Source organism: Dipodomys ordii, unplaced genomic scaffold (genome assembly GCF_000151885.1).
Source record: "Dipodomys ordii isolate 6190 unplaced genomic scaffold, Dord_2.0 Scaffold49, whole genome shotgun sequence".
Taxonomy (NCBI): domain Eukaryota; kingdom Metazoa; phylum Chordata; class Mammalia; order Rodentia; family Heteromyidae; genus Dipodomys; species Dipodomys ordii.
This window is the reverse complement of record NW_012267265.1, coordinates 7,679,806-7,705,702: the sequence shown is the minus strand read 5'-3', so window position 1 is coordinate 7,705,702 and position 25,897 is coordinate 7,679,806. Positions and strand designations below refer to the sequence as shown.

The 25,897-nt window shown below is 37.0% G+C and overlaps 1 protein-coding gene across 1 annotated transcript; it reads left to right on the top strand.

Moving 5' to 3' along the window:
- Window positions 1–1,601: 1,601 nt before the first annotated feature.
- Window positions 1,602–25,399, top strand: Paqr3 (progestin and adipoQ receptor family member III). The gene is made up of 6 exons (XM_013020178.1): window positions 1,602–1,966; window positions 4,678–4,840; window positions 8,982–9,137; window positions 12,140–12,337; window positions 15,099–15,189; window positions 20,147–25,399. The coding sequence occupies exons 1-6, from the start codon at window positions 1,782–1,784 to the stop codon at window positions 20,287–20,289; spliced, it is 936 nt and encodes a 311-aa protein (XP_012875632.1). The 5' UTR covers window positions 1,602–1,781; the 3' UTR covers window positions 20,290–25,399.
- Window positions 25,400–25,897: the final 498 nt, after the last annotated feature.

The window sequence follows — 25,897 nt, the reverse complement described above, 5'->3', positions numbered from 1 at the left end:
TGACATCTAAGGATTAATATTCTAAGGAAGAAAGTCTGTGAGATTCTTACCTCCAATTAATCACCAGAGGGGGAGAAAAAACTAGAAGTGGTAGTGATGTGGGTCAAGTGGTAGAGCTCTGGCCTTGAGTAAGACAAGCTCAAGGACAGTGCTCAGGCCCTCATTTCAAGCCCCAGGACCTACATGCACACACACACACACACACACACACACCACATCACATCACATAGCCGAAAAAGACAGCTGTCCATCTAAGGGTCTTTGGATCTTCATTTCAGAAAATTGTTTGTCATGGAAAAGCTTGTTAAATAAATGTATGTATTTCCTTTTTTTTTTCCTTTTACAATTAGGTCACCAACCACGAATCTTGCAATGGGCTATGGACCTTTCAGAGCTGAACACAAAGCTGCAACTTTCCTCTATGCACTGCCATAGCTACATCCCATAGGCTTGGCTTGGATTTTTGAGATAGAGCCCTTTGTAACCCAGGCTGGCCTGACAAACTTTTGATATATTCTACTCTTATTTTCCTTTTGTTAAATAGACTTCTTTATCGTCCTTGTGATTTCATCAGCCTATATCCTTGGCATATTGTTTTTATTATAAACATGGAAATGTCTAGTTTTCATGTTTCTTGTGCATAGAATGTACTGTGAATGGTGCCCATGTTCCAAGTATGAGGGGCTTTTGCTCTCTAAAAGCAACATGTGCTCCACAGGGTTCAACAGGAGCTCCACATGGTTCACGGTTCATTATAAACACTCAATTCTTATTGTATGAAGTTTGATGTTGATCAGATTCTCTGAGTTTCCACTAACTCCTGAGTGAAACCCCCAAGGTCACTCACTTCCCCATGATAAACCAACGGGTGGTGAGTTAGTTCCAATTATTCCTTCTTTTCTGCTACCTCTTTCCTCTTCGTATTTTAAAATGTAACAACACCTGACTAGTTAAAAACAGAAAAAGAGAATTAAGTCTGGCCTAGAGGGATAAAGGATGCTTGCTTCTCTCTAATACATGGAAGCTAAGCCTAATTTATAAACGTACAAGCAAACACATACATAGGGGTTGTATGCTAGTGTACACCACTGTATTGACTGGAGTATGGTATTTGAAGAGAAGAATACAAACCGTGTAATTCCTTAGAAAAACTAACAGTCAACAAAATGAAGACCAGGAAACTGGCACTGGAAAGGTGTGTGGAGGAGGCGATGTGGCGGTGATAGAGAATGAAGGGAGGAAGGGATGAAATGAAGTTATAGTAATGAAGAGGAAAGAGGGAGAATGCAGGCAGACTAGGCCATGCATATCCCATGAAACTGAAAACCTGCGGGGTGGAGTTGGGAGGGCTGGGAGAGAAGGATGAAATGGGTAAACATCAAGATGCATGGCTCTTCCATAAACGGCCCTGTTGAATGACAATTCCTTAGGACAACTAGCTGGGGGAAAGGCTGGGCCCAGGATCCCCCACAGTACCAGCGCCCTCCGCCGGACGCACGCCGCAGGCGTGGCAGAGCAGGGGGCGGGGCCGCGCAGGGGGCGGGGCCGCGCGGCGTGCTGGCGTCAGAGAGGCCCGCGACGCCGGCGGGGGCTGAGGGCTTGGGGCGCGGGTTCTGTGAGGTGAGCCGGGGCCTGGGCGGCGGCGGCGGCGGCGGCGGGGCCCCAGCAGGACCTGGCGCGGCGTCCGCGGTCTCCGGGGCGGGGGCTGTGGTCGCGAGGCCCCCTCCCCGGGGAGGCGGAGCCGGGTCGAGCCTGGGCGGCGGCGGCGCCGGCCGGGAACCATGCATCAGAAGCTGCTGAAGAGCGCGCATTACATCGAGCTGGGCAGCTACCAGTACTGGCCGGTCCTGGTGCCCCGCGGCATCCGCCTCTACACCTACGAGCAGATCCCCGTGTCCCTCAAGGACAACCCGTACATCACCGACGGCTACCGGGCCTACCTGCCCTCCAGGCTGTGTATCAAAAGGTAAGGGCGGCCCGCCGCGCCCGGCACCCCCGCCCGGCGGGTCCGGTCCCCCCGCTCCTCACCACCATCTCCTCCCTGCCCGGTCCTGCCCCGCCGGGGCATTTGATCCCCCGGAATGATGATGATGATGATGATGATGGTAACCGCGATTGCCCAACTCTCCGCGGCGCTTGGGTGTTTTCTCCGGGGCGCCTGTGGTTCCTTGATTTCCCTGCGGTGCGTATTCGGGATGCGCCCCCCGTGGACGACGAAGCCGCTCTGGACCCAGTGCATCGCTGAACGCTGTGCCGCTTTTTAGAACGTAACAGCCGTGGGGGGAAATGCAGATTTTCGGGACCGATGCCTGGATAAAGAGGAAACAACTTCACCCTGCCGCCCACATGTATAGCAAACCCCGATTCATTTCCTTTAGCAGATAACTGACGGATTTCCCTGCTAGGGGGCTAGGGCACTGTGTCAGATCCCCCTGCAGAGAACAGCAGTCAATCCTGATCCCTGTTCCCATAAAGCTGCTCAGGACTAGCCCGGGCGACAGGCACTACAGAAGTAATGACATTATTACATAATCGCTATTGTGGAAAATAATGTGTAAGAAAAGCCCTATAGCAAAGAGCGTGATCACAGGGCACACCCAATCTCCACGAGTGCACCTGAGAAGCACCTCTTAGAATCTGTTTCATGATCATTCCAACCTGTAAAACCAGAGTCTCTTAAAAGCCTGTGCTAAAAGGAAACTAAAAAAAAATGTTCTTCTAGTCTTTTTTTAAATAGCTTTCTGTCAAAATTCATTGAATGTACTTAAGGCCCCACTTTAACAAATATCAGATAGCTCTAGGTCTTTGTAGTGGCAAACTCCAATTCTGGAATGCAAGTTCTTGAACTGCTTACGCAGTACATATCTTTTTCTTGATTTTTGCCATGGTGGTTCTTATCATCCTCAATAATTTTGAAGATCTTATTATGATAACGATTCTTGATTTTTGAAGTTGAACAGTTTGGGGATGCCTAACTCTTTACACAATAAAAATAGGTCTTCTGTTGAGGAGATTGTTTCACCTGATCTTCCTTAATCTCTTCCAGATTCAGCCTTTGCTCTTTTGCAGCTTTCAACAATGACCAAGTTCTGTATGTCCCAACAGGTCTAGTTGTCTTCTGCTACACAAGGAACATAGAAAGAATGGTCAGTTAGTCACATTACACGGGTCTTCACAAAATGCAATAGTGACAATAGGCAAGATGCAGTGTTGTCAGTTGCATATTTTTTTGAATATTCCTGCATCCTGTCCCCAGTTACATGAAGTCTTTACATTTGATGCTGTCTGTACAAGATAAAAATCTTTGGCTTCATGAGACAATATTCAGTTTTTTTTTTTGGTGGTTAACTGAAATCTTGCCTTTTTTTTTATCACTTGTAAAAATGGAAAAATGACAAGTATTCTGGCAGGCATTCAGTAAGTTAGTCATATACTAGTGCTTACTCCTGAGGATTCCTGGATCCACAACAGTCAAGGCTTAATTTAAGCAAAAAGGTTGTACTTTGCTAGAGAAATGGGAGAATATTTTAATCTTTAGTCATGATACTGCCTTTCAATAAGAGAGGCACACCTGAAAAGCATTTTATACAATCACTGAAGGAGCTGGAAGTAAGAGCAGCAGCATCTCATGTGTTGTTTTGTTTTATAGTTAAAGAAACTGGAGTTCAGCAGTGGTACTCCTAGCTACTCTGGAGACTGAGATCTGAGGATTGGTGTTGGAAGCCAGCCCTGGCAGGAGAGTCCATGAGACTTTTATCTCAGATAAACCACCAAAAGGCCAGAAGTGGAACTTTGGCTTCATTGGTAGATCTCCAGCCTTGAGCGAAAATGCTAGGGGACTGAGGCAGGCTCTGAATTCAAGCTTCAGTACTGGCACCAAAAACAACAACAACAATAATAACAACAACAAAACCTTAAGCTCAGAATATAAACGTTTATATGCTTATCATTGCTGAACTAATTGTGATTAATTGTGGCAGGGATGAAGAGGAGACTAATTGTGGCAAAGAGTGAACAACAGTCTTGATTCCTGGTGTGGGTAGTACATTCTTGCACCAACCTATGCTGCCAAAGGCAATGGTCAAGACATTTCAAAAGAGGACAAATAGTGCCCATATTAAAAGTAACCTCTTTTTGGTCTTAAGAAATATAAACTCATGCCACCTGGAAACAAGAACCTTCCAGTGTGTTAGTGTGTTTATTCTGCTTCTCTTAAATTCATTTAACTTTGTTTTTAATGAGTACTTACAAAGGTATTTTAAAATTTCTGACCAAGCTTGCAGTGAGCACCTTTTCATGTAGCTATTATTGACAGTGTTATAGCTCACATCCAGTTTTTATCTGCATACTTATTTTTCTAGAGTGAATAATCTGAGCAAGTCAACTTTTCTTAGAAAAATGGTGTCATGTAGATGAATAGAAGGCGTCAGGGGGTTGATAGGCTGGAGGATTCACAAAAAGAAATTGTAAGTATGAGAAGAATTGAACATCAGAAAGCTCTAAGGTCCTAGGATTATTAGAGATAGATTAAACCTCAGATTAATTGAATTGATCGATAGTTCAACTTTAGATGGTCACAGCTAAGGATAAAGGGCTTAAAGTAACAAATACTAAGTCACTTCTTTAAATTGTTCCCAACCAGTATGAATCTGAGCTACATGTTTGTTTACTTTGCAGTTTATTTATTTTATCTAACGAAACAGTAAACATCTGGAGTCATTTGCTGGGTTTCTTTCTCTTCTTCACCCTGGGAATATATGACATGACATCTGTGTTACCTTCTGCAAGTGCATCCAGAGAAGATTTTGTAATTTGTTCTATTTGTCTTTTCTGCTTCCAGGTGAGTCATTTCACAACCACTGTTATTACTAAAGAGAACTTTTTTTTATTATAACACAACCCCCACAAAAGTCTGTTGTTCTATATTTAGATGTTATTAAGTATATTTGAAATCCATTAGATTTCAAAATTGAAAAAATATTTCCTTATTATTATTATTATTTTGGCACCAGTATTGAGGCTTGAACCCAGCCAGGGCCTCATGCTCTTGCTGGCTTGCTTAGTCACAGCTGGTGCTTTACAACTGCACCTACAGTCCAGCTTTATTTGCTGGTTAATCAGATGTATGAGATATATGAGTCTCTTGGACTTTTTTAAATTGTTGTTGTTGTTGGTCATGGGGCTTGAACTCAGGGCCTGGGCTCTGTCCCTGAGCTCTTTTTACACAAGGCTAGCACACTACTACTTGAGTCACAGTTCCAATTCTGGTTTTCTGGTGGTTAATTGGAGATAGGAATGTCACGTACTTTCCTGCCAGGGCTGGCTTTGAACTGTTATCCTCAGATCTCAGCCTCTTGAGTAGCTAGGATTACAGGCATAAGCACCAGAACCAGACCACCTTTATTTATTTACTTTTTGTTGGGGGAGGGAGGTAAAGTTTCACTATGTAGCCTAAGTTGTCCTTGAACACAAGACTCAAGATCATCCTGCCTCCTACTAAGTGCTGACATTAGTCAACATACTCTGCTCTTTATCTTTGGCCTCTCTATTTAAAAATTAACATTTAAAATTGAATATGAATATCCAATTGTACTCTATTAATCTGGCTGAAGATCACTAGAGTCTTCAAAACCTATTTGGAATGATTTATAGTATATCTGTTTTTTGTATTTGCTTTTTCTGTATTGCCTTTTAAAAAACTATCTGATTTTTACTGGTATTAATCTTTTGTTCTATTGCTATTGCTTTAGTGCTAACTTTTTTGATCCTTTCATAGTTCCTTGGTTTCAGATACTTTCAGTTCCTACTCTTCTCTGAGTCTTGGAGTTGCTAGTTGTACTGTATTTTTTTTTCAAACATCTATAGAAACGCCTTTAAATATATTCAGTATTTTAAAATATAGATCCTTCTAATACAAAAACAAATATGGGGCATAATCACTTAACATTTTAATAAATGTACAAAATGCAGAGAATAGAAAAACACCACTGTCCAAGACTCCCTATCCTTAACCTGTTACAGGTCAGTTTTGAGATAGGAACCCGTAAGTCATCCACATAGATGTTGTTTTTATTTTGTCAATTTTAGACCAACATTTTCTACAAAACTTTTGACCTAAAGGACCAAGAAGCCATCTATACTCCCCTCTTTCTTTCTAATTCTAATTTCAGTTTAGCAAGTATTTCTTGAATGCCTACTTCTAGGCCCCGTGCTAGGCAGCAATGATTAATGCTGAATGGCACCAACAATTTATAAAGATCAGATTACCTGTGTCAGAAGACTGGAGAAAGTGAAGCAGAGCATTTAAGCAGAGAAGATGATTGTATAAAGATTCAGAAGCAAGAGGAAGCTTACCACTTTCTGGACTTGTAGGTGTTAGTCTTTATGGTTGATTCCTAGGAGAACAGAGAAAGGAATGGTTGGAAAAATAAGCAAGGGCCAGATCCAGAGATGTTTAGGTTATCATGCCAATGAGCTTAGATGTGAAGGGTATAACATTATAATTATCTTTCCACATTGGTAAATAAGAGATTCCATAGAAAGAAGTTTTCTATTATAACTGAAACATGCCCAATTTGCCAGAGTTGCCAGAGTATTCTTTTTTTTTTTTTTTTTTAGCTCTTAAGGAACATTGAATCTTTTTAAACAGAGCATACTAAATATAGATTAACTTTTTCAAAACCTGGGCTTCTATGCTAGCATTATTTTCTTTTCCCTTTGATACCATAGCTGTTTCCTATTCACAATGAAGTGAGTTGCATCATTTCTTATTACTATAATTTAAAAAAAACAAGATTATGGAAAAAAGTTAAAAAAAAAGTAAAAGTCACTTAAAGTCAACTTTATACAGATATGATATGCAAGGCTATCTCACACCAGGTTGCTTACTTGATTACCAGTCTACCTAACTTCTAAGTTAATATCATGTCTGACTGTTATTTTGTTCTGGCTCTTTTATTATCCATTACTGAGACAATGAGGTCTTTCCCTGTCATTGAAAATATATATCACGATACTCTTCAGATTTATGGCTCATAATCACAAGGATAATCTGAGAAAACAACAAAACTTCTTAAGACATGTTTATTTGGGCCATTAAACTAATTGATAACTTAGTAGCCCAAAGACACAGACTAGTTAGGATTTCAGATAGTGGATAAAGAAATGAAGTCCTGGCTAACTGCGTTGTTACTTAATATTGACATTGAGTCTGAAGGAACTGGTTGAACTTGTTTCATGACTAGAATATAAAAGTATACTCGAGATCTTTAGTAGTATAACACCTAACCTATATTGAAATTTCAGGATCATGATGTGAAAACAGCTACATGACATTTTTTAATGAATCTATATTTTTCATTATGCTACTTTACTTTGTGAACCTCCTCACCAAAATGTACGTTTGTGTAATATGTATGTTTAACGTACCTCATGAGTACCAGCCAAACTTTAAATCCAGGTCAGCTGATGACACTTTTGTGACCTTTTTTTCCTCTCCTAGATGAACACACACCCCTCCCCCACAGAGCTGGCACCCTTCCTCCTTAATTTTCTAGTTGTGCTCATCATTGACATTTAAGACTTACCCCCCTCCCGCCCAATATCCTTTTGAGAGTAGTGGATTCGTCTTTGCATCCCTTATCCCTTTCCAAAGTGAGGTACACAACAGGTTTTTAATAGCTAGAGGGCATTCTGCCATAGAAACTGTTGATCATCAGAGCTTCTGACTGAATCATACCTGCTTTATAGTCCTTTGGCAACCATATAAAATCTAGTCACGATTATTTTCCTTGGAGACAACAAAGCCAGATTTACTTAAGACCTAGTAAACTCTACACAATCTATTTCATAACACACAAGGTCTTAAAATTGCAGTGAGCTGGTATGATTGCTTACATTATCATCCTAGCTATCTAGGAGGCTGAGATAAGAGGATTATAATTTGAGGCCAACCCAGGAAAAAAAAAAGTCGTGAGACCCTATCTCAGCAAGTTAGCGCAGGTCTGTAATCCCAGCGATAAAGAAGGCATATGTAGGAGAATTGAGAACTTAGGTGGTCCAGGCAAAAGTATGAAACTCTATCTGAAACTTAAGAGAAACAAGACTGAGAGCATAGTTCAATTGGTAGAGCACTTGACTAGCAAATATAAGGCTCTGAGTTCAAGCCCCAGTACTGCCACACACACACACACACACACACACACACAAAGGAAAAAAGAAAATTGTGAAACAAAATTATAGTGAGTTATTCGAGTAATTTTGAAGAATATTGTATGTTTGAAGACCTGAGCATCACAAACATGCTCTTGGAAATAAACAGTAGTAAAAGCTTGTATTTTTACACCGTAGACTACAATTTTAAGGACATCTGTTACTTTGGTAACTTTTTTTGTTTTTTAAAATAAACTTACCAGATCCTAGTGAATCACACCTGTCATCCTAGCTACTTAGGAGGCTGAGAACTAGAAGATCACAGCTCGAAGCGAAGCCCAGCAGAATAGTCTGAGAGGCTTCATCTTCAATGTAACACGCAGAAAGCCAGGTTGGAGACGTGGCTCAAGTGGGAGAGTGACAGCCAAACATGCAAGCCAAGCAGGCAAGAAGCTCAGAGTTAAAAACCCTGGTCCCAGGCAAAAAGAAAAGTAAACTCATTGATAGATTAAAATAATCAAATAAATCATGTATGATATTTTAAAACAACATTTGTGTCATATACTTTGCCCAACTTTGTGCTTTTCATTTACAATTTTATATTACGAAAATAGCTAAATTTCGTTTCTTTTTGAATGGTGTCCCACTGATGGGCTTGAGGCAGAGAAATGACATCATAACTTGCCCGACTGTTGGCACAGAGCCAGAATCTAGGCCAGGGTGTATAACTAAGGAGCCTGGACTCTTAAAAACACCTTCATGAATGTCGTGATGAGTTGCTTTATTTATTTTTCCTTTGTTACATAGTTGTTGTTTTTTTATATTCTTAGGTCTGTATGCTTTGTTCTGTGGGCTATCATCTTTTTTCCTGCCATCGGTCAGAAAAAACCTGTCGAAGATGGATGGCATTAGATTATGCCGGAATTTCTATTGGAATACTGGGCTGCTATGTCTCAGGAGTGTTTTATGCATTTTATTGTAATAATGTAAGTAGTTCAAAGTGTTGCACATTCTGTCTTTTCTATAGATCTTGGATTTTCTTGCAGTGGTTCCTTTGAATTTCTGAGTACATAATTAGTACATCTAATATCACTTCTGTACTTCAATATATTACTAATTTTCCATTGGAATAAAAAAGTACATAGTTATTTATAAAACTTACTGTGAATATTGAATTACCATGTTTCCACTAAATCCACATAGCTACCGTTGCTCAGACACTCACATTGGATTAACTTCTTAGTGAAGAAAATAAAGGTTAATGTATGTATGTGTGGACCCCCAATCTATAAGACCACATAAGGCATCATGTGTTGTTCTGAGTTCTGGTCAACTCTGCTTTCTGTCCCTGTGATCCCAAAAGTCATTTTTTTTTACCTTGTACAAAGCAGTATTTGTGACTGTGATCAGATAATACAACATCTGACCTAAAATGTCAGCCAACCAAGCATTGTGGAATATAACTAATTCATTACCTCATGTTCAACCAGTGAGCAAACTCAGTCTTCCCTTGCAGAAAATGCTGTAAATCTGGACATATGATACTTGCCTATAACCTTGCACTCAGGAGGTTGAGGTAGGAGAATTGTGAGTTCAAAGCTGGCCTAGGCTGTATAGAATGACTACATCTCAAAAGAAAAATAAAAGTTCCACTGACTCTACTGTAGTTTTTTCCTCCTGTTCTTCTACTATACTTTTTGTTTTTTGTTTTCTCTTTTCTCTTACCTACTTTTCAGAGCCAAAACTTTGCTTCTTCTTTGGGAGTAGTACACCTACTATCTAGTAACATGACCTGCCCAAGACTCCTTCTCTAAGGTGCTCTAAGCCACAGTCCCCAGCAGTCATTTATTGTGAAGATTGGCTCGGCACAGATTCTTCTTTTTGGGATTCTGAAACAGATCCTTTGAATCCTTTCTGTGATGACAGAACTGTCAGCATAACTGGTATAAAAAAGTTATAAATCAGTTTTGAATACCTTAGCGAATTATTAGTTGTATCCACTTAAATGTGAGCCATTTGTTTCTTAAGCTTGACTACTTTGGAATATACTCATAAAATTAAATATATATGCGATTAAACTTTGTTGTAAATTGATTTGATCTATCAAACTCTGCCTGCCCCAAATGAATAATTTTTTGGGGGGGGGGTGGTCGGCCGTGGGGCTTGAACTCTAGGCCTGGGCACTGTCCCTGAGCTCTTCAGCTCAAGGGGAGCACTCTACCATTTAAGCCATAGCGCCACTTCCAGTTTTCTGGTGGTTAATTGGAGATAGTCTCATGGACTTTCCTGCCTGGACTGGCTTTGAACCATGATCCTCAGATCTCAGCCTACTGTGTAGTTATTATTACAGGCGTGAGCCACTAGCGCCCGATAAAACTGTATATCTTTTTTGTAAAAAAAATTAGAAGGAACATGCTAATTACTGGCTTAAAATTGTTGTGATGTAATTTAGTTATTTCCTCATTCTGTATTTCCCTGGTTTGTTTTCTATTAACTTTTTCCTAAACATTAAAGTGGGACACTAGAAAAAGAGAAGGAACTACTCTAGTTAATACATGCCATGTTTGTGTAAAGGAAAAATTGCATTCTTCCTTCTAGTTTCTATTTCCAACTATTCAGTTGCTTTTGTTCTGTTCTTTACCTTTTAAGGAACATAAACTGCTTTCAGAATGAGACTAAAAACTATGGACGCTTCATTCAGGAGAATATATATTTGGGCACACACCTAAACAATCTGACATGAGATTTCAGGAAGTGAAGAGCTCTGTAGAAGTTCTAGGAGTGCAGGTTAAGAACCTTGTTCTATACGATGTTAACTTTTGAGCTTCTAGATCAGCTTGTCAATGACTCACATAGAGCTCTTCATAGTTTAAAATGAATATTCTTTTACACTCCCTGTCCTTTTCCCCAGGACACTCTACATATGGATCATCTATGATCATTTATTCCATTACTGGAAACCATTAATGTGGCCTTTCAAGCTAGAAAGACTCAAGCCCTATCCTGCTATTCTCTCACATTTACTCAGCCATTGAGACTTTATTAGGCCTTCAGAGGCATTCAGAAATGCTCTGAATCTGGTACTCACTTCTCAGACCCATTCTCTCTTTAGTAAACTCCCAGTGTCTTTCTGACTGGATTTTTCTCACCTTTTTTACCCCAGTAAGCTTTTTTATAAATAAGGCAGTTTGAAAATGCCATATCATCCCCTTCTTAAACAATACCTAGTGTCAGCAAAGTAAAGTTTAGAATCTTTAGCCTGGCCTCAATGATCGTCAGTCGGCCGTCTCCAAATGTCTGTCTGCATTTGCTGCTCCTTTTCCTTGAAAGCTCCTTCCCACACAGTCTTAGGGTTCCTCCAGACCTAGCTTGTCTCCTCTGTAAAGTATTTATTGCTCTCTCAGGTAATATTCATTGTTCTCTCTCCAGTGGTTCTAACAGCATGATTTGGAACCCAATTATAATACCATTTGATATGATCATTTATTTACATATCTGTCCCTCCCTGAGTCTATTAACTCACTCACTGAGAGAGTCCTTTTATAATCAGCCTTGAAGCTGGGCTCTGGTGGCCATACCCATGGTCCTAGCTATTCAGGAGGTAAAGATATGAGGATCACAGTTTGAAGCCTAGGCAGGAAAGTCCATGAGACTTTTATCTTCAATTAACCACCAAAAAACTAGAAGTAGAGCCATGGCCCAAGTGAGAGAGTGCTACTTGTTTCTACATAGCTATGTGTTTGACATATAACAGAATAGGTATACAGAAAGTGTATATGTAGGGATAATTTTCTTTTACCAGCTCCCTTTGAAGTTTGGTTTGTCAGCCTTGAGAAACTTAATTACATGGAACATAACCTTTTTTTAAAGAAGGGGAATAATCTTGTTTCGGAATGAAAATACCAGGAAAATATTTGTGCCATATATAATAATAGAAGCTAAAAATACTAACTTCCTTCAATTACAAGTTTATTTTCTTTTGTTTTAGTATTGGCGCCAAGTGTATTTGATCACCGTGCTTGCTATGATCCTGGCAGTGTTCTTTGCACAGATCCATCCCAATTATCTTACACAGCAGTGGCAGAGACTCCGCTCTATCATTTTTTGCTCTGTTTCGGGATATGGCGTGATCCCTACTCTTCACTGGGTTTGGCTTAATGGAGGAATTGGTGCACCTATTGTTCAGGTAGGTTGAGTGAAGTTGGTATTTCCCTTAATTTTTTTTGGTCATTCTTATTTCTTTTTATAGAGTAATATAATTAGGCCTTATGAGTGATATTGTGACACTTAAGAGCATATCTTTAATGGCATATTGACATCATAATTTTCACTTCTCTCAGCAGTAATGTTAAAAGGTAGACTATAATGCAGTACCTCTAAAATTCACAGAAAAATTTAACCCAGAATTATTTTCTGAGCTGAATTATACGTGTCATTTTGGGGAAATTACACTTTTAGGTAGCAGAATGTAAAGCTTTACACAGCTCTATTAGTTAAATACACCTTTCAGAATTAAGGTAAAGTCTAATTACTCTTGGTTCTGAGATGTCATTTCTGTTGAACAATACATTCTTAGTTCTTTCTCTGTTACCATTACTATGTAAATATCTAAATCCTTATCTCGGGAGAACTTCAGAGTTTCTAGCTTCTCTGCTGTGCTAGAAGTAATGCGAAAGATAACCAACAGGAGCAATTGATTTTTTTACCTGGGGATGGGGTAGGAATTGGGAAGGACTTTTTTGGTTTGAGGTTCCTATAGCATATAAAGACAGACATAGGGTCTAAACTTTAGGCCAGAGTTTGAGATAGGGATAAAGATTTGGATCATCAGGTAGCTGGAACCAGGAAAACAGAGTTAACCCACCAAGGAAAAAATACTAAGAATAGAAGAAGAGTTATTAAATTCAGGTACAATAGGGGAAGTGTGTGTGCATTACGAAGAACCTCGGTGACAGCTAAGTATTTATACAAAGAGGATTAGAAATAAAGACATTCCTTATAGGCCCTTATTAAAATGTTCTAAATATGAGCTAGAAAGCAAAACTAAAAATGTTTAAATTAACATAACTAAATATGCCAGGAAAGCTGGCAGAAATCACACTTGTTCGCTGGGACCTATGTATGGAAAGTGAGAGTTTAAAGGCAGGGTTGTTCCAAAAGCATCAGTTTAGTACAATTGGAAGGACTACTGGGCTTACATTCAATCACAAGAAGCTGGCAGTATGATAGAGAAAAGTGTGAGTAAACCACTGAAAGAAAAAGGAAGTTATATGACAGTGAATTGAGTGCAGTGATCTGGCTAATCTGGCCGTCTGGATAATTAAGAAATTGAGAAAAATTTGCAATTAGTAGCAGTTATGAGAAGCATAGGTGATTCTGCAATTTGTAAAAACATCATTTCTCAGACAATTTGATCCCCCAAGAATAAGAAATTACAAGGGGAAACTACCACCCTTGGTTTAATTCTAACCAGAAGTGATTCATTGCTAATGTGGAAGTGATTAAATTCCTATATATAGACAATAAATCTCTATTAAGCTTATAATGATAAAGAAAAAGAAAAAGACCTATTAAGCCAATAGATTTTAGAGAAATTCAGAAAAAAATGAGACTATTTCCATATCTGCAAACCTTAAGATATATGACTAGATAGTGGTTCTCAAAGATGAAATTCCTGTATGATTACAGGTCAACATTAGAGTGAGAGCAAAGAGAAGCTTTCAGAGATTAATCTCATTTTGGAAGGAGAAAAGCTAGAAGGGCCAAAGAGCATATATGTACACACACACACACACACACACATGCACAATCTGAAATTCTCCATTTACCCTGCCCCCCAGGTATCCACAGCTGTAGTTGAACTCCACATGAAGGCATGATTGTGCCTTCATGGTGGACAACGAGTCCATCTATGACAGCTATCATAGAAATCTATATATTAAGCATCCAACCTACACTAACCTTAACCACCTGTTAGCCAGATTGTGTCTTCCACAGAATAATGAAACCCATCAAACACTGTTTTAGAAAGTTGAGGAGGAGTGAGAAGTATAAAGGAATGTTGGAAGTAGTAAACTTAAATTTGTTCAAAGTCCTCTGTAGTCACCTGTGGACATATGAAATCCTGTTATACTATAATGTGTGCTAATGAAATATTTACAGAATAACAAAGAAAAGTAGACCACTAAAGAAGATACAGAGTTCTGGGAGAGTTGAGTAGAAGTTTGAAGCATTGACTGGAAATTTTGTTTTAGAGAGTGTTAAAGAATTCTGAGGCTGACTAATCAGAAGGCTCTGAGTTAGGGAGAGTAATAATTCTCAGAAATTTGAGGAGGAAAGAGAAATAGATTGTCTTTATTTCTTTTTTTTGTTTGTTTTTTTATTTTATTTTATTTGTGAACATACTGTACAGAGGGGTTACAATTACATGGGCAGGATAATGCGTACATTTCTTACCAAGCATTGCAGCTTCCTCCTTTGGTTTACCCTTCACATTCCCTGTCTTTATTTCTTGAATGAACTTGAGGTACAGTCGGTTTGTAATCAGAATTAGAAACGTACATATTATGGCTGAAAAATCATATTTAAAAGTCATTGATCTGGGATCTTGGAAGAGATTCTGTTATGGGCAATACTGTTTAGTCCTTTTCCTGCATGCAGCATTTCACCCCTATACTTACATTGTAGGGTTGTTGAATATCCTCAGGATCTTAATACAGAGTGGAAGCTCCAGTTCCTTTCATAGCCTAATCTTTACAACATCACTGTGTTCAGTTCCTGTGCCCTGCTTCCTATAGCAGGAAAGCAAGAGATTTAGCTACTGGAGATTTTCTCAGAATAATTCAGGTTTAGCAACCCTAAATTTTACCGCTGTGCTCATAATGAATTGAGAATTCAGTATAAATATGAAAATGTGTAAAACATACAAACAACTTTTTCCCCCCCAGGACTTTGCACCCCGTGTAATTGTGATGTATGTGATTGCTCTTCTTGCTTTCCTATTCTACATTTCCAAAGTCCCAGAAAGGTATTTTCCAGGTAGGTGTTTATTTTTTCATGGTTTTGTAGCTTAATATATCAGGAGTAAATGCTTTAGAGAATTAAAACTTAGATGTCTATTTTTTAATGTTTTGATTATGAAGTAATTGTTTTTTTTCCCCAGATATTACCTGTAACTTTACCTTTCCAGATGCATTCACAGACTTTCCCTTTGGTTGGCAGAGTTTCCACCGTCTTACAGTTACAAACCAATGACAAAATTGACTCAGTCTCCATTCTTTTTTTTTTAAGAAAATTCAGATATTAATCATGTAATATTTTCGGAATTAATTTTTACATGTGAGCTATATAAAGCAAGAAATAATATTTTCAGAATTAACTTTTATGTGTGAGCTATATAAAGCAAGAAATAAGGAAAGTACAGAGACAAAAGGAAGTCAGAGAAGGATGATGAAAAGAGGCCAGGTTTAAGCTCATTTTACAGTACAGTAGTGCCCCCTTATCTGTAACTAGGGACCTGTGCTTTACCACAGTTCATAGTATTAATACCTGTTTAGAGTCTTTGAAGGGAGATCATATGCATAGAACTTTTACTACAGTATATTGTTTTGCTTATGTTTTACTATTCATTGTTAATCTCTTACTATGTCCAATTTGTAAATTAAACTTTTATCGTGTGTAGGAAAAAATTGTTTATGTAGAATTTCATATTGTCAACAGTTTCACTCATCTACTGAGGAGTATTGAAATGTATTCTTCATGGATGAGAAGGGACTATTGGATATACATCTTAAGGCTCTATAAAATAGGTAAAGACAAAAGTAAGATGTTCAGCTACCTGATGTTTCGATTTGGAGGACTATAAGTCAGGGAGAAGTCTAAATATAAACTGCAAACTTGCCCCACCTCTTTCTCTTTAGGTTAAGAGTTATTTCCATAGTGAACTGGAGATGGCCTTGTAACACTCTTTATATGTGCTGAGGAAGTGGCTGAGGAACCTTGGTCTCCAGAATGAGTTCTCCCTCTATGCTCAGATGTTCCTCTCTGTGCTTTAAATACTGAGCTTTAAATAAGAATGGGAGCACAGTGTATAGAAGAACCTACGTGTATAGAATTTGAATTTGGATACATAGTTAGATATATCCCCAAGTTGATTTTTTAAATTACTTTATTATATGATAGTCTTCAAATTCTGGATCTAGAAAAATAGCTCTAGTGCTAGAGCCACCTTCAAGCTCTGGGTACTGGGTTTGGTCACCAACACTGCAAAAAATAATTTAAGAAAATACATAGATACAAAAAATAATAATTTAAGAAAATATATACATATATGCGTTAAAATTCTGTTTTTTCAGCACAGTCAAGTAAAAATTTGAATTATAAAAATGTTTTTACACCATGTCATTATGGCCATGTGTTTTCCACCCTTAAAATATTTAGATCAGAGGTTAAGAATTGTGGAATATAGGGTACTTTTAAAAGATCAGTATGTACCATTCCTCCAAGATGAGCTTGATGTGCATGTAGCTGACTGTGTGGTTGTATGCAGGTACATGAGAGCCTGGAAGACAGTGCAACTATAAACAATTTAGTCTTAAGTGATAGTATTAAGTTTTCACTTATATGATACCTTTCATGCATGAAAGTGTGGGAAGTACAAAAACAGTGAATATTAAGAAATTATTAAAACTAATCCTGAAAACTTAAATTCAGCTTAGGTGTTTTTGTTCCACAGTGGTCTTTGATGGGTTCAAGGAACTCCAACCTGAAAGAATTGAGTGGTTTTCTGATGCATAAGATAGTCTATTTTCTTTGTAATCTTTTGTATTTTTAAGAATGTATCTGTAGACTTAACTCTATAGTTCAGTGGACTTGGGTCATCAGAGAAAGACTTTAGACCCACACAGAAAGAATCCCATTTCAGATACATTTTTTCTATAGTTGTACACGGAGTTTCCATTTTAACCTGTTCAGTTTTGTATTCAGTGCATCCTGATCATCCACTCCCTCCATCACTCCCCTCTTTTCCCCCTTTCTTCCCAAATCGGTTTCATTTTCATACTCTATTATTCTTTAAAATCTATGTTCTGTTCTGATTATTCCTATTAAGAATAAGAAGAAGGTAAGTACCAATGGTTCATGCCTGTAGTCCTAACTGCTCAGTAGGCTGAGATCTGATTATCAAGCTTCGAAGCCAGAAACTTTTAACCTCCAATTAGTCAACAAAAAGCTAAAAGTGTAGATGTGGCTCAAGTGGTAGAAGCACCATGTTCAAGCCTCAGTACTGGTGCAAATGCAAGTTCACACTCAAAGGAAAAAGAAAGAGGAAAACAAATGAAGAAAAAGTTTACAGAATGCCAACAATGGAGAAGAGTGCGGCTGAAATCAGGAGAGCAACTCTATTCGTCATAGCTCCACAAAAAATAAAGTATTAAGAATTAACTTAACCAAAGAAGTGAAGGACCTCTATGAGGAAAACTTTAAAAACCTGAAAAAGGAAATCAAAACAGAATATAGAAAGTGGCAAAAACTCCCATGCTCCTGGATTGGAAAGACCAACATCGTAAAAATGGCAGTACTTCCAAAGGCTATCTACAAATTCAATGCAATACCTATCAATATTCCAACCTCATTCTTTAAGGAAATAGAAGAGGCAATCCAAAAATTCATATGGAAAAATAAAGGACCCGAATAGCAAAAACTATCCTTAACAGAAAGAACAGAGAAGGAGGAATATCAATACCAAATTTCAAACTCTACTACACAGCCATAGTAATCAAAACATCTTGGTACTGGCACAAGAACAGACCTCAGGACCAATGGAATAGAATTGAAAACCCAGAAATGAACCTACAGACCTATAGCCACCTAATCTTCGATAAGGAAGCTAAAAAAAATGGAATGGAAGAAAGACAGCCTCTTCAGTAAATGGTGCTGGCAAAATTGGTTAATCACTTGTAGAAAACTAAAGCTAGATCCTTATATATTGCCCTGCACCAGAACCAACTCCAAATGGATCAAAGACCTCGGAGTCAAAGCAGACATCCTGAAAACATTACAGGAAGGAATAGGAGAAACCCTAGGTCTTGGCACAGGCCGAAATTTTCTCAATAGAGACCCAGAAACACAACAAATCAAAGAAAGGTTAGACAAATGGGATTGCATGATAAAGGACATAGCTAGCAAGATCAATAGAAAGCCCATTGATTGGGAGAAGATCTTCACTAGCCGTACAACAGAGAAGGGTCTCATCTAAAATATACCTGTAACTCAAAAAATTAAATCCCCCAATAACAAATCCTCAAAGAAACAATCGCCCAATAAATAAGTGGACTAAACACTTAAAGAGAAACTTCTCTGAAGAAATGCTCAACCTCTCTAGCCATAAAAGAAATGCAGATCAAAACCACATTGAGATACCACTTCACCCCAGTTAGAATGGCTATAATCAAGAACTCTAATAAAAACAACAGATTCTGGAGGGGATGTGGACAGAAGGGAACCCTACTGCATTGTTGGTGGGAGTGTAAACTTGTTCAACCATTTCATAAAATAGTATGGAGGTTCCTCAAAAGACTCCACATAGAGCTCCCCTATGACCCAGCAATCCCACTTTCGGGCTTTTACCCGAATGATCACAAACAAGACCACACTAAAGCTACCAGCACAACTCTGTTTATTTACCATAGCTAAGATATAAAACCCACCCAGATGCCTGTCAGTAGATGAATGGATCAAGAAAATGTGGTATATATACACAATGGAATTCTATGCCTCCATCAGAAAGAATGACATTGCCCCATTTGTTAGGAAATGGAAAGACTTGGAAAAAGTTATATTAAGTGAAGTAAGCCAGGCACAAAGGTCCCATAGGTTTCCCTTATTTGCAATAACTAGTATATATCTGACACAAGCAGAAAAAGTCAGATAATGTTAAGTGAAATGAACCCCAAGATAAGGACACAAGTGTTTTTTTTTTCTTGCTTGCTATTGTTTCTAACATATTTATAAGGTACCACATGATTTTTTATGTCCCTCCCCCAATGTTTTCACTGTATTTGATGTTGGTATAATTTGGGGAGCAGAAGGGAAAAATAAACTTGTTTAGGGATACAGGTTGACCTATTGCAACAATGAAATGTACAAGAGGCTATGTAGAAAAATGAACTTTACACTTTAGGATGTGGGGGGGAGAGGATGTAGGTGTGGAGGTAGGAAGGAAGGGATGGTAGGGGAAAAACAAAGGAGGAGGCAACAATGCTTGATAAGAAATGTACTCATTACCTTGTTCATGTAATTGTAACCCCTCTGTACAGAATTTTCATAATAAGAAACATTTAATGAGAAAAGGTTACAGAATATTTACTTAAATTTCATGACCCATAGAAGCAGTACGAGGAAGAAAAAGTTTAGACTTAGTTATTGAAACTTTACATTTTTGTTATTTATTGAAAAAGATCAAATTCCCAGGGAAAATGGAATTTAGCATTTCACTATTTAACCCATTCATAATTGCAGAATTTTGCAATTATTGCATTTGTTGGCGGAAGATTAAGGTTTGTGATTTCTTCTTGCATACCTGTTCACAAAGTGCTTTTAGCAGGTTTGTATCTAAACATAGCAGTGCATCTGCTGCTTTCAAATTCATACCTGAGTCACTCCATGATTTGTAACATGGATTTCTTTTGCCTCTCTCATGTAATAATTTTTCCCATTGTAAGTCATAGGAGGCAAAAAATAAGTCAGATTCTAAAACACTAGGAACAGCATTTCTAAACTTCACCTGTGTGCTTACTGAATGAATCCTTCAAGTTCGACCTACGTATGTTTTTTGCCTCTTTAAAAAGGACTTGATATGAATTACTAGTCTCCCAAGCCTTTAAGCTATCAAAATGTTTTCTACTTCTAAGCTATATTTTCAAAGTCAATGATAGAAATGCATCTTTAACATTGAAATAGTGCAGTGAACACTAATTTCTTTTACTTTCTCTTCCAGGACAACTAAACTACCTCGGATCAAGCCACCAAATATGGCATATCCTTGCAGTAGTGATGTTATATTGGTGGCACCAGTCAACTGTGTATGTCATGCAGTACAGACATAGCAAGCCTTGTCCTGACTATATTTCTCATTTGTGAATTCAGGTATGGCTACCTGGCAAATTCAGTTGTTGAGCAATATTCAGTGGGGGAGTTGTAGACCCCACTATTTCTAAGGTTTCCATTAGTTTTTTTTTCTCTTTTCTCTTGCTGTATGTATCATGAGTAAGGATTTATGAACATATGACAATATACTTAGGCTCTGAAGTAATAATTGCTTTACAGACCCTTAATACTACAAATTTGCTGCTTACACGAAAAGTGAAAATTAGTGGGCCATCTTAAGATATATCTGGATGGCAACACTGAATGTTAAATTAAACCCATTTTACTTTACACCAGCTTAATTTCCTTAGGAAGGGCTCATCTCCATTGAATGACAGATTACATAGAGTCAGTCATCTTGAGTGATGACTTTAATAGAAGATATTTTCATTAAATTATCAAACTTAAGTGCCTAATCAAGGCAACGATTGTTATAGCCTATGCTTATTACAAGTGAAGATAGTAATTTTGAATAATCACAGCCTTTAAATGAATGGTTATGAAAAACTGGCACTTAAGGTACTTCTTTAGCTATAGATTCTCTTCTCCTTAGAAATACGCTGAGCTTTGGGGGTTTTGCCAAGACAAAAACTTGAAACTTCTCCTTGGAGAGAGAGATTTTCACATGCATTGCTATTTCTTTATCATGTAATAGTCACACAGGAAACGAAGGACATGGTCTACTTAGTAACAAAGTAATTATCCACTTAAATCTTTTAATCCCAGTATTGTTTAATTCTGTATTATAATTGAATTCTTGAGAGTGGATTTGACATCTCAGAAGAACTTTCAGCTCTTAATTTGTAGTCCTAAATTTCATAATGAAGGTTTCAGCTATCTGGGTGCTACTTTCAAGGCCATAGGATCTTGACCCTGAAATGAACCTTAAGCCTTAGAACACTCATGCAAATACCCCATTTAATGATATTCTCTTATACTTTAGTGTTCTGTTTGTGCATGTGTTAGCATTACATTCATAGATAACTCGAAAGTATAAATGAAATCTAAAATTTGGACTTGAAGCATTAACCTTGCTCTTGTTTATACATATTTCACTGCCCGATTATACAGTGTAACTCCTTTGTTCTTTGCTCTTCCCATATGCATAAAATTAAATCCTTTATTGAATTTATAAAAATATACTTTATTATAAAATACCATCAGAACTTCTTAATGAGTTGGCAAGTTCTTTTAAATACTTCTGTTTTAATTCAGTGAAAGTTAACTGGATATCATAAAAAACTTACTTTGAAGTTTATCCTAAAATATTTCCTGTACATCCAGCATTTGGAAAGTTATAATGTACCTCAGTTTATGCTTCTGTACAACCTTGTTTCTTTCTAGTGTAGTGTTTCTGGATTATAAATTCCCAATGCTAGCACTGCACAAGAGGAATTTTCTGAGTAGGCTCAGTGCAGACACACTACAACATAACCATTATGGTGGAATGCTACTTTGAAAATGGCTATTATACCTCATTAAGGCCACCAATTTGTGTGCTAAGTATTAGATTTTGATGTAACAACAGTAGGATAAAATGCTTGTAAATACGTACTGAGTCATTTCGGCCATGTGAAATACACTGATTATTGATCAAAAAGTGAGAAGAAAGTTATTCTAGGTGTAGGACCATTTTTATTGTAAGATCTCAAAGATTAAAAGCACTGATTCTTAAGTTTTACTTTGTTTTATTAATTCTTGGGGATTTTTGGTCATAGTGTAGGAGTTATGTAATATTAACCTGAGTTAATACATAAAAAGAGCATATTGTATTTTTAAACAATAATTTGAAATCTGAAATGCATACTGGTGTGACTGTAGGGAAAATTATGCCATGTAAACATTTCAATGCTTTATGAAAATGTTAAATGTAAGAAAAGCGACCTTTTTATCTTTAGTCTGATGTATTTATTATAAGGAATGAATATGGACTGTCGCAATGGATACTTACGTATTTCAGCATTTATTGACCAATCTACTGTGTGCATAGCACTACTGGTAAAATTTAAGACATTGTTAACATTAAAGAATATTTAAAAGTTGCCTACATATCTGAGCCTTGTAATAATGTATTTTTGTTTTTTTAGCTTATTAAAATGATTAAACATATATTATTGGAGTTACAGTATTAAAAAGACTGGTTTTAATTTTACATATGTGGAAACTAAAGTTTTTACTCATAGACTTTGCAAGGATTTTTCAGTTATCTATAGCTGTTTTAAATTATATATAGTTTTATTTCTCACTTAAGAAAGTCATCTTTACATATAAAGCCATTTTCAAATAGCAAGAGTTTTGTCATTTTTTATTATATTGGTACAATTCAGTAAGCTGCATGGCAAAATATTAATGTAAATAAACTGGGTTTACTAAATATATTAAGTGCTGCTTGTCATTTTTATAATGCATAAAGGCTTTAACATCATATTCTAGAGTCAGGAATGAAGAATCAGGGATTATCTCTCACATCTTATGGCATCCCACATGGACAAAGTATCCAATGTGAAGATTGTGATTGACTGGCATAGAGCTGTACAACTCTCCATTTGGCAGGTACCTACTAGAGATACACTTTACACTCTAGTAAATGTACAAGAGTAAAGCCTGAATTTCTGGATTCCTGCTGGTTGCTTAAATGAGTAGATTCACACCAACCCAAACAATCCTTCCTGGTAAAATGTGAGGGCTTTTTTTTTTTTTTTTTAAATCAGCTCAGCTGTTGGAGGGAAGAGCAGAGGTGCCTTCTCTTATCACAATAATAGTGTTCATATTGAAATATCTAGGTGCTCTTGAATACCATACCTCTGATACTTTGATACTCTAATACCTTAACAAAATCCCAAAGGGAGAAAGAAATAGTATTTAGCACTTCTATGAAACTGAACCTGCTCAGGCTTAAATGCACAGCTACCAAGGGCCTCGGCCTGCTCTCAAAATATCCCAGCAAAACATTAGCTAGCGTGGGTATAATTTCAGTTGTGCCAACCATGTCAACTATCTTCTTTAACATTCAAAAAAAGACTACAAAAGTTTTGAAAAATACATTTAAATATTAACTACATTACACATCTGCTTGAACTAAGCTTCCTTAAGAAGGAAGGCCAAGACAAGTAGCTCAATTTGCACCATATATTATTTTCTAAAGGTTAGCTATAACTGAATTCCAACAGTTGCTACATTGCAAATTGTTCTAATAGGCTATAATTATGGTATTTTGCTGTGTTGTACTATATAATATCCTTATTTTTCTGTATAACTTTAGGCAAATGTTACTACTTTAAAATGTTCATTTGTAGTAAGATGAATCATGTCCATGACAGAACCTGTCAAAAACCACCAACCTATAGCCTCCAGTTTGTGGAATGTAAAATACTACAGCCCTGACAGCAAGCTTCTTCCATCAGCCTGGTATATAGGTTTCTCTTTAATGTACAGTCTCTTTTCTGACAACAGTCATAAGACTACTATTTAATTTGACTGAAGATTTTTTAAGTTACGAATGTTAATAGTCTTTTAAGAATTAAAAAAATACCTTATAAATGATGTGAAAGCTATGTCAAATTATTCAATTATTGGTCTTGTATTAAGTGGTGCTCTTGCAAAAAAAAATTAGGTCAAAATATGTTTTCTTAAATCCTGCACCACGAATCTTAAAACAGGAGTCTAACTTTAATTTTTTTATGCCACTAGCTGGTAAAAAATAGAAGGAAGGAAGGAAATGAAAGAACTGAATATTATATCCACAACATTTAATAAGATAATGAAAAAACTCCACAGTCACTGATTATAAAGAATAGACAATCCTTTTGGGATTTATTGCATTTAAAGAAAGCAGATTACTAAAACAGTAGGTATGATAAATACAGTAAGAAAATAAACTTCAAACAAGCTGAATCAGGAACAGAATTCAATAATAATCAATGTAAAGGCAATAAAGTAATAAAATTAGTGCTTAGATATATAAGGGGGAAAGCAACTGATTCAGACCAGTTTCCCAGCAATATTTGAAGACTGAAGTTACTTTAGCACATATATTTCATAACAATTAGGAATATAACAAAGATGTAAATCTGGTTTATTTAAAGGGTAAAGTTATTTGCTTAGTGGTACATAAAAGGCTTCAGAAAATTCAAGTTTAACACAAAATGGAAGTGTAATCAAAAAAAGTGCACTTAAAGCTGTTTTCCAGCAATTAAAAAAGTAGCTTCTATACTGCTATTAGATGACTTTTCAATCACAAAAAAATAGCAGAAACAATTCTTTCAAAATCAGCACTATAAATTTTAAAATAAAAATAACCAAAAATAACAATCCTTTACATTTTCATCAACTTTCTTTTAGTGGTTTTTATAAACCCTCTCCAGGAGTGAATGTTATTTTAGATATGATTGTGATTGCAAGTCCATTAAAAAATTCACATTAACTCCACAGTAGAGAGATGTGATGTGCATGCATGTGTCTATTATAGAGTTGTGTCTTAATATATAAAACACCACTGAGTATAAAAGTTTTCAAATAAACTATCATTTATGTTAATTCTCACAGTAGATATATCATCTCATTCTCACAGTAATTGGACCTAACATAATAAGTAGAGTTGCTAAAAAAGAAAAAGTTCACTGCACATTCTACACATATTAAAACAAATGTACCCAAACTCTTCAGAATACTAGTGATTTTAACATACTTGTACCTTCTAACAGTGCTTATGTGAAGTACCAAAACCTAAAAGAAACCCAGCCAGGCAGCTGAGTGGTCAGAAAACTGCTCTGCATAAAGATCAGAAGCATAGAAGAGTGGGCCCCACCTTAGTATTTTCCACCAGCAAGAGAAGAACAAGTCTATAAACAATAGGATCAAAAGGTGCATATACCTGCAGATCAGATGTCATAACTATGCCCAAATACACACATACCCAGGGTTGGCAAAGGTTACACTTCTGAATAAATACTAGTCAGTTACAACTTTTCCTCCTTGACCTATTATATATACACCAAGCAATTTTTGTGTCCTAGCATATACATTCTTTGATGCTATGAAAGCTGATCTTTTAAATACTAACATTTTACTAAAGTAATGAAAGTTGAGCAAATGGTCCACTTTTAAAAAAAAAAGATAATTCAAAATGAATACTATTAAAGCTGTTAGAAAACAACTTTGGCCTCAGAGTTTTACTAGCTTCATGTTACTTCCTTAGTGATGTTCAAGTATAGCAGGTTTAGAGTTATGACTACATCCCACCCTTAGAAGCACAGAGCACACCCAAATAATGATAGAAATTAATTTTTTCACATTTTTTCTTAAACCAGAATTGGACCATTCCATAACAGAACCACGGAGTGCTCTGTGTGGGATATACTTTCTTCACTTGCCATGGGAATTTAATTCTCATAAGGAAATTAAAAGGCAACAGTTGTAGGGAGTGGCCTACATCTGACTGTGCTAGTGTGGAGGTGATGAATAAAAATGAAAAGTAAAATCTCTACACCTTGACAAGATGCCTATAACTTTTACCACAAGGAATTTTCCCAATTTTTGTCCCATTGGATCTCCAGTTAACTCCTAAAACTTTGGGCTACCATCTTGAGAGGAAATGTTATGC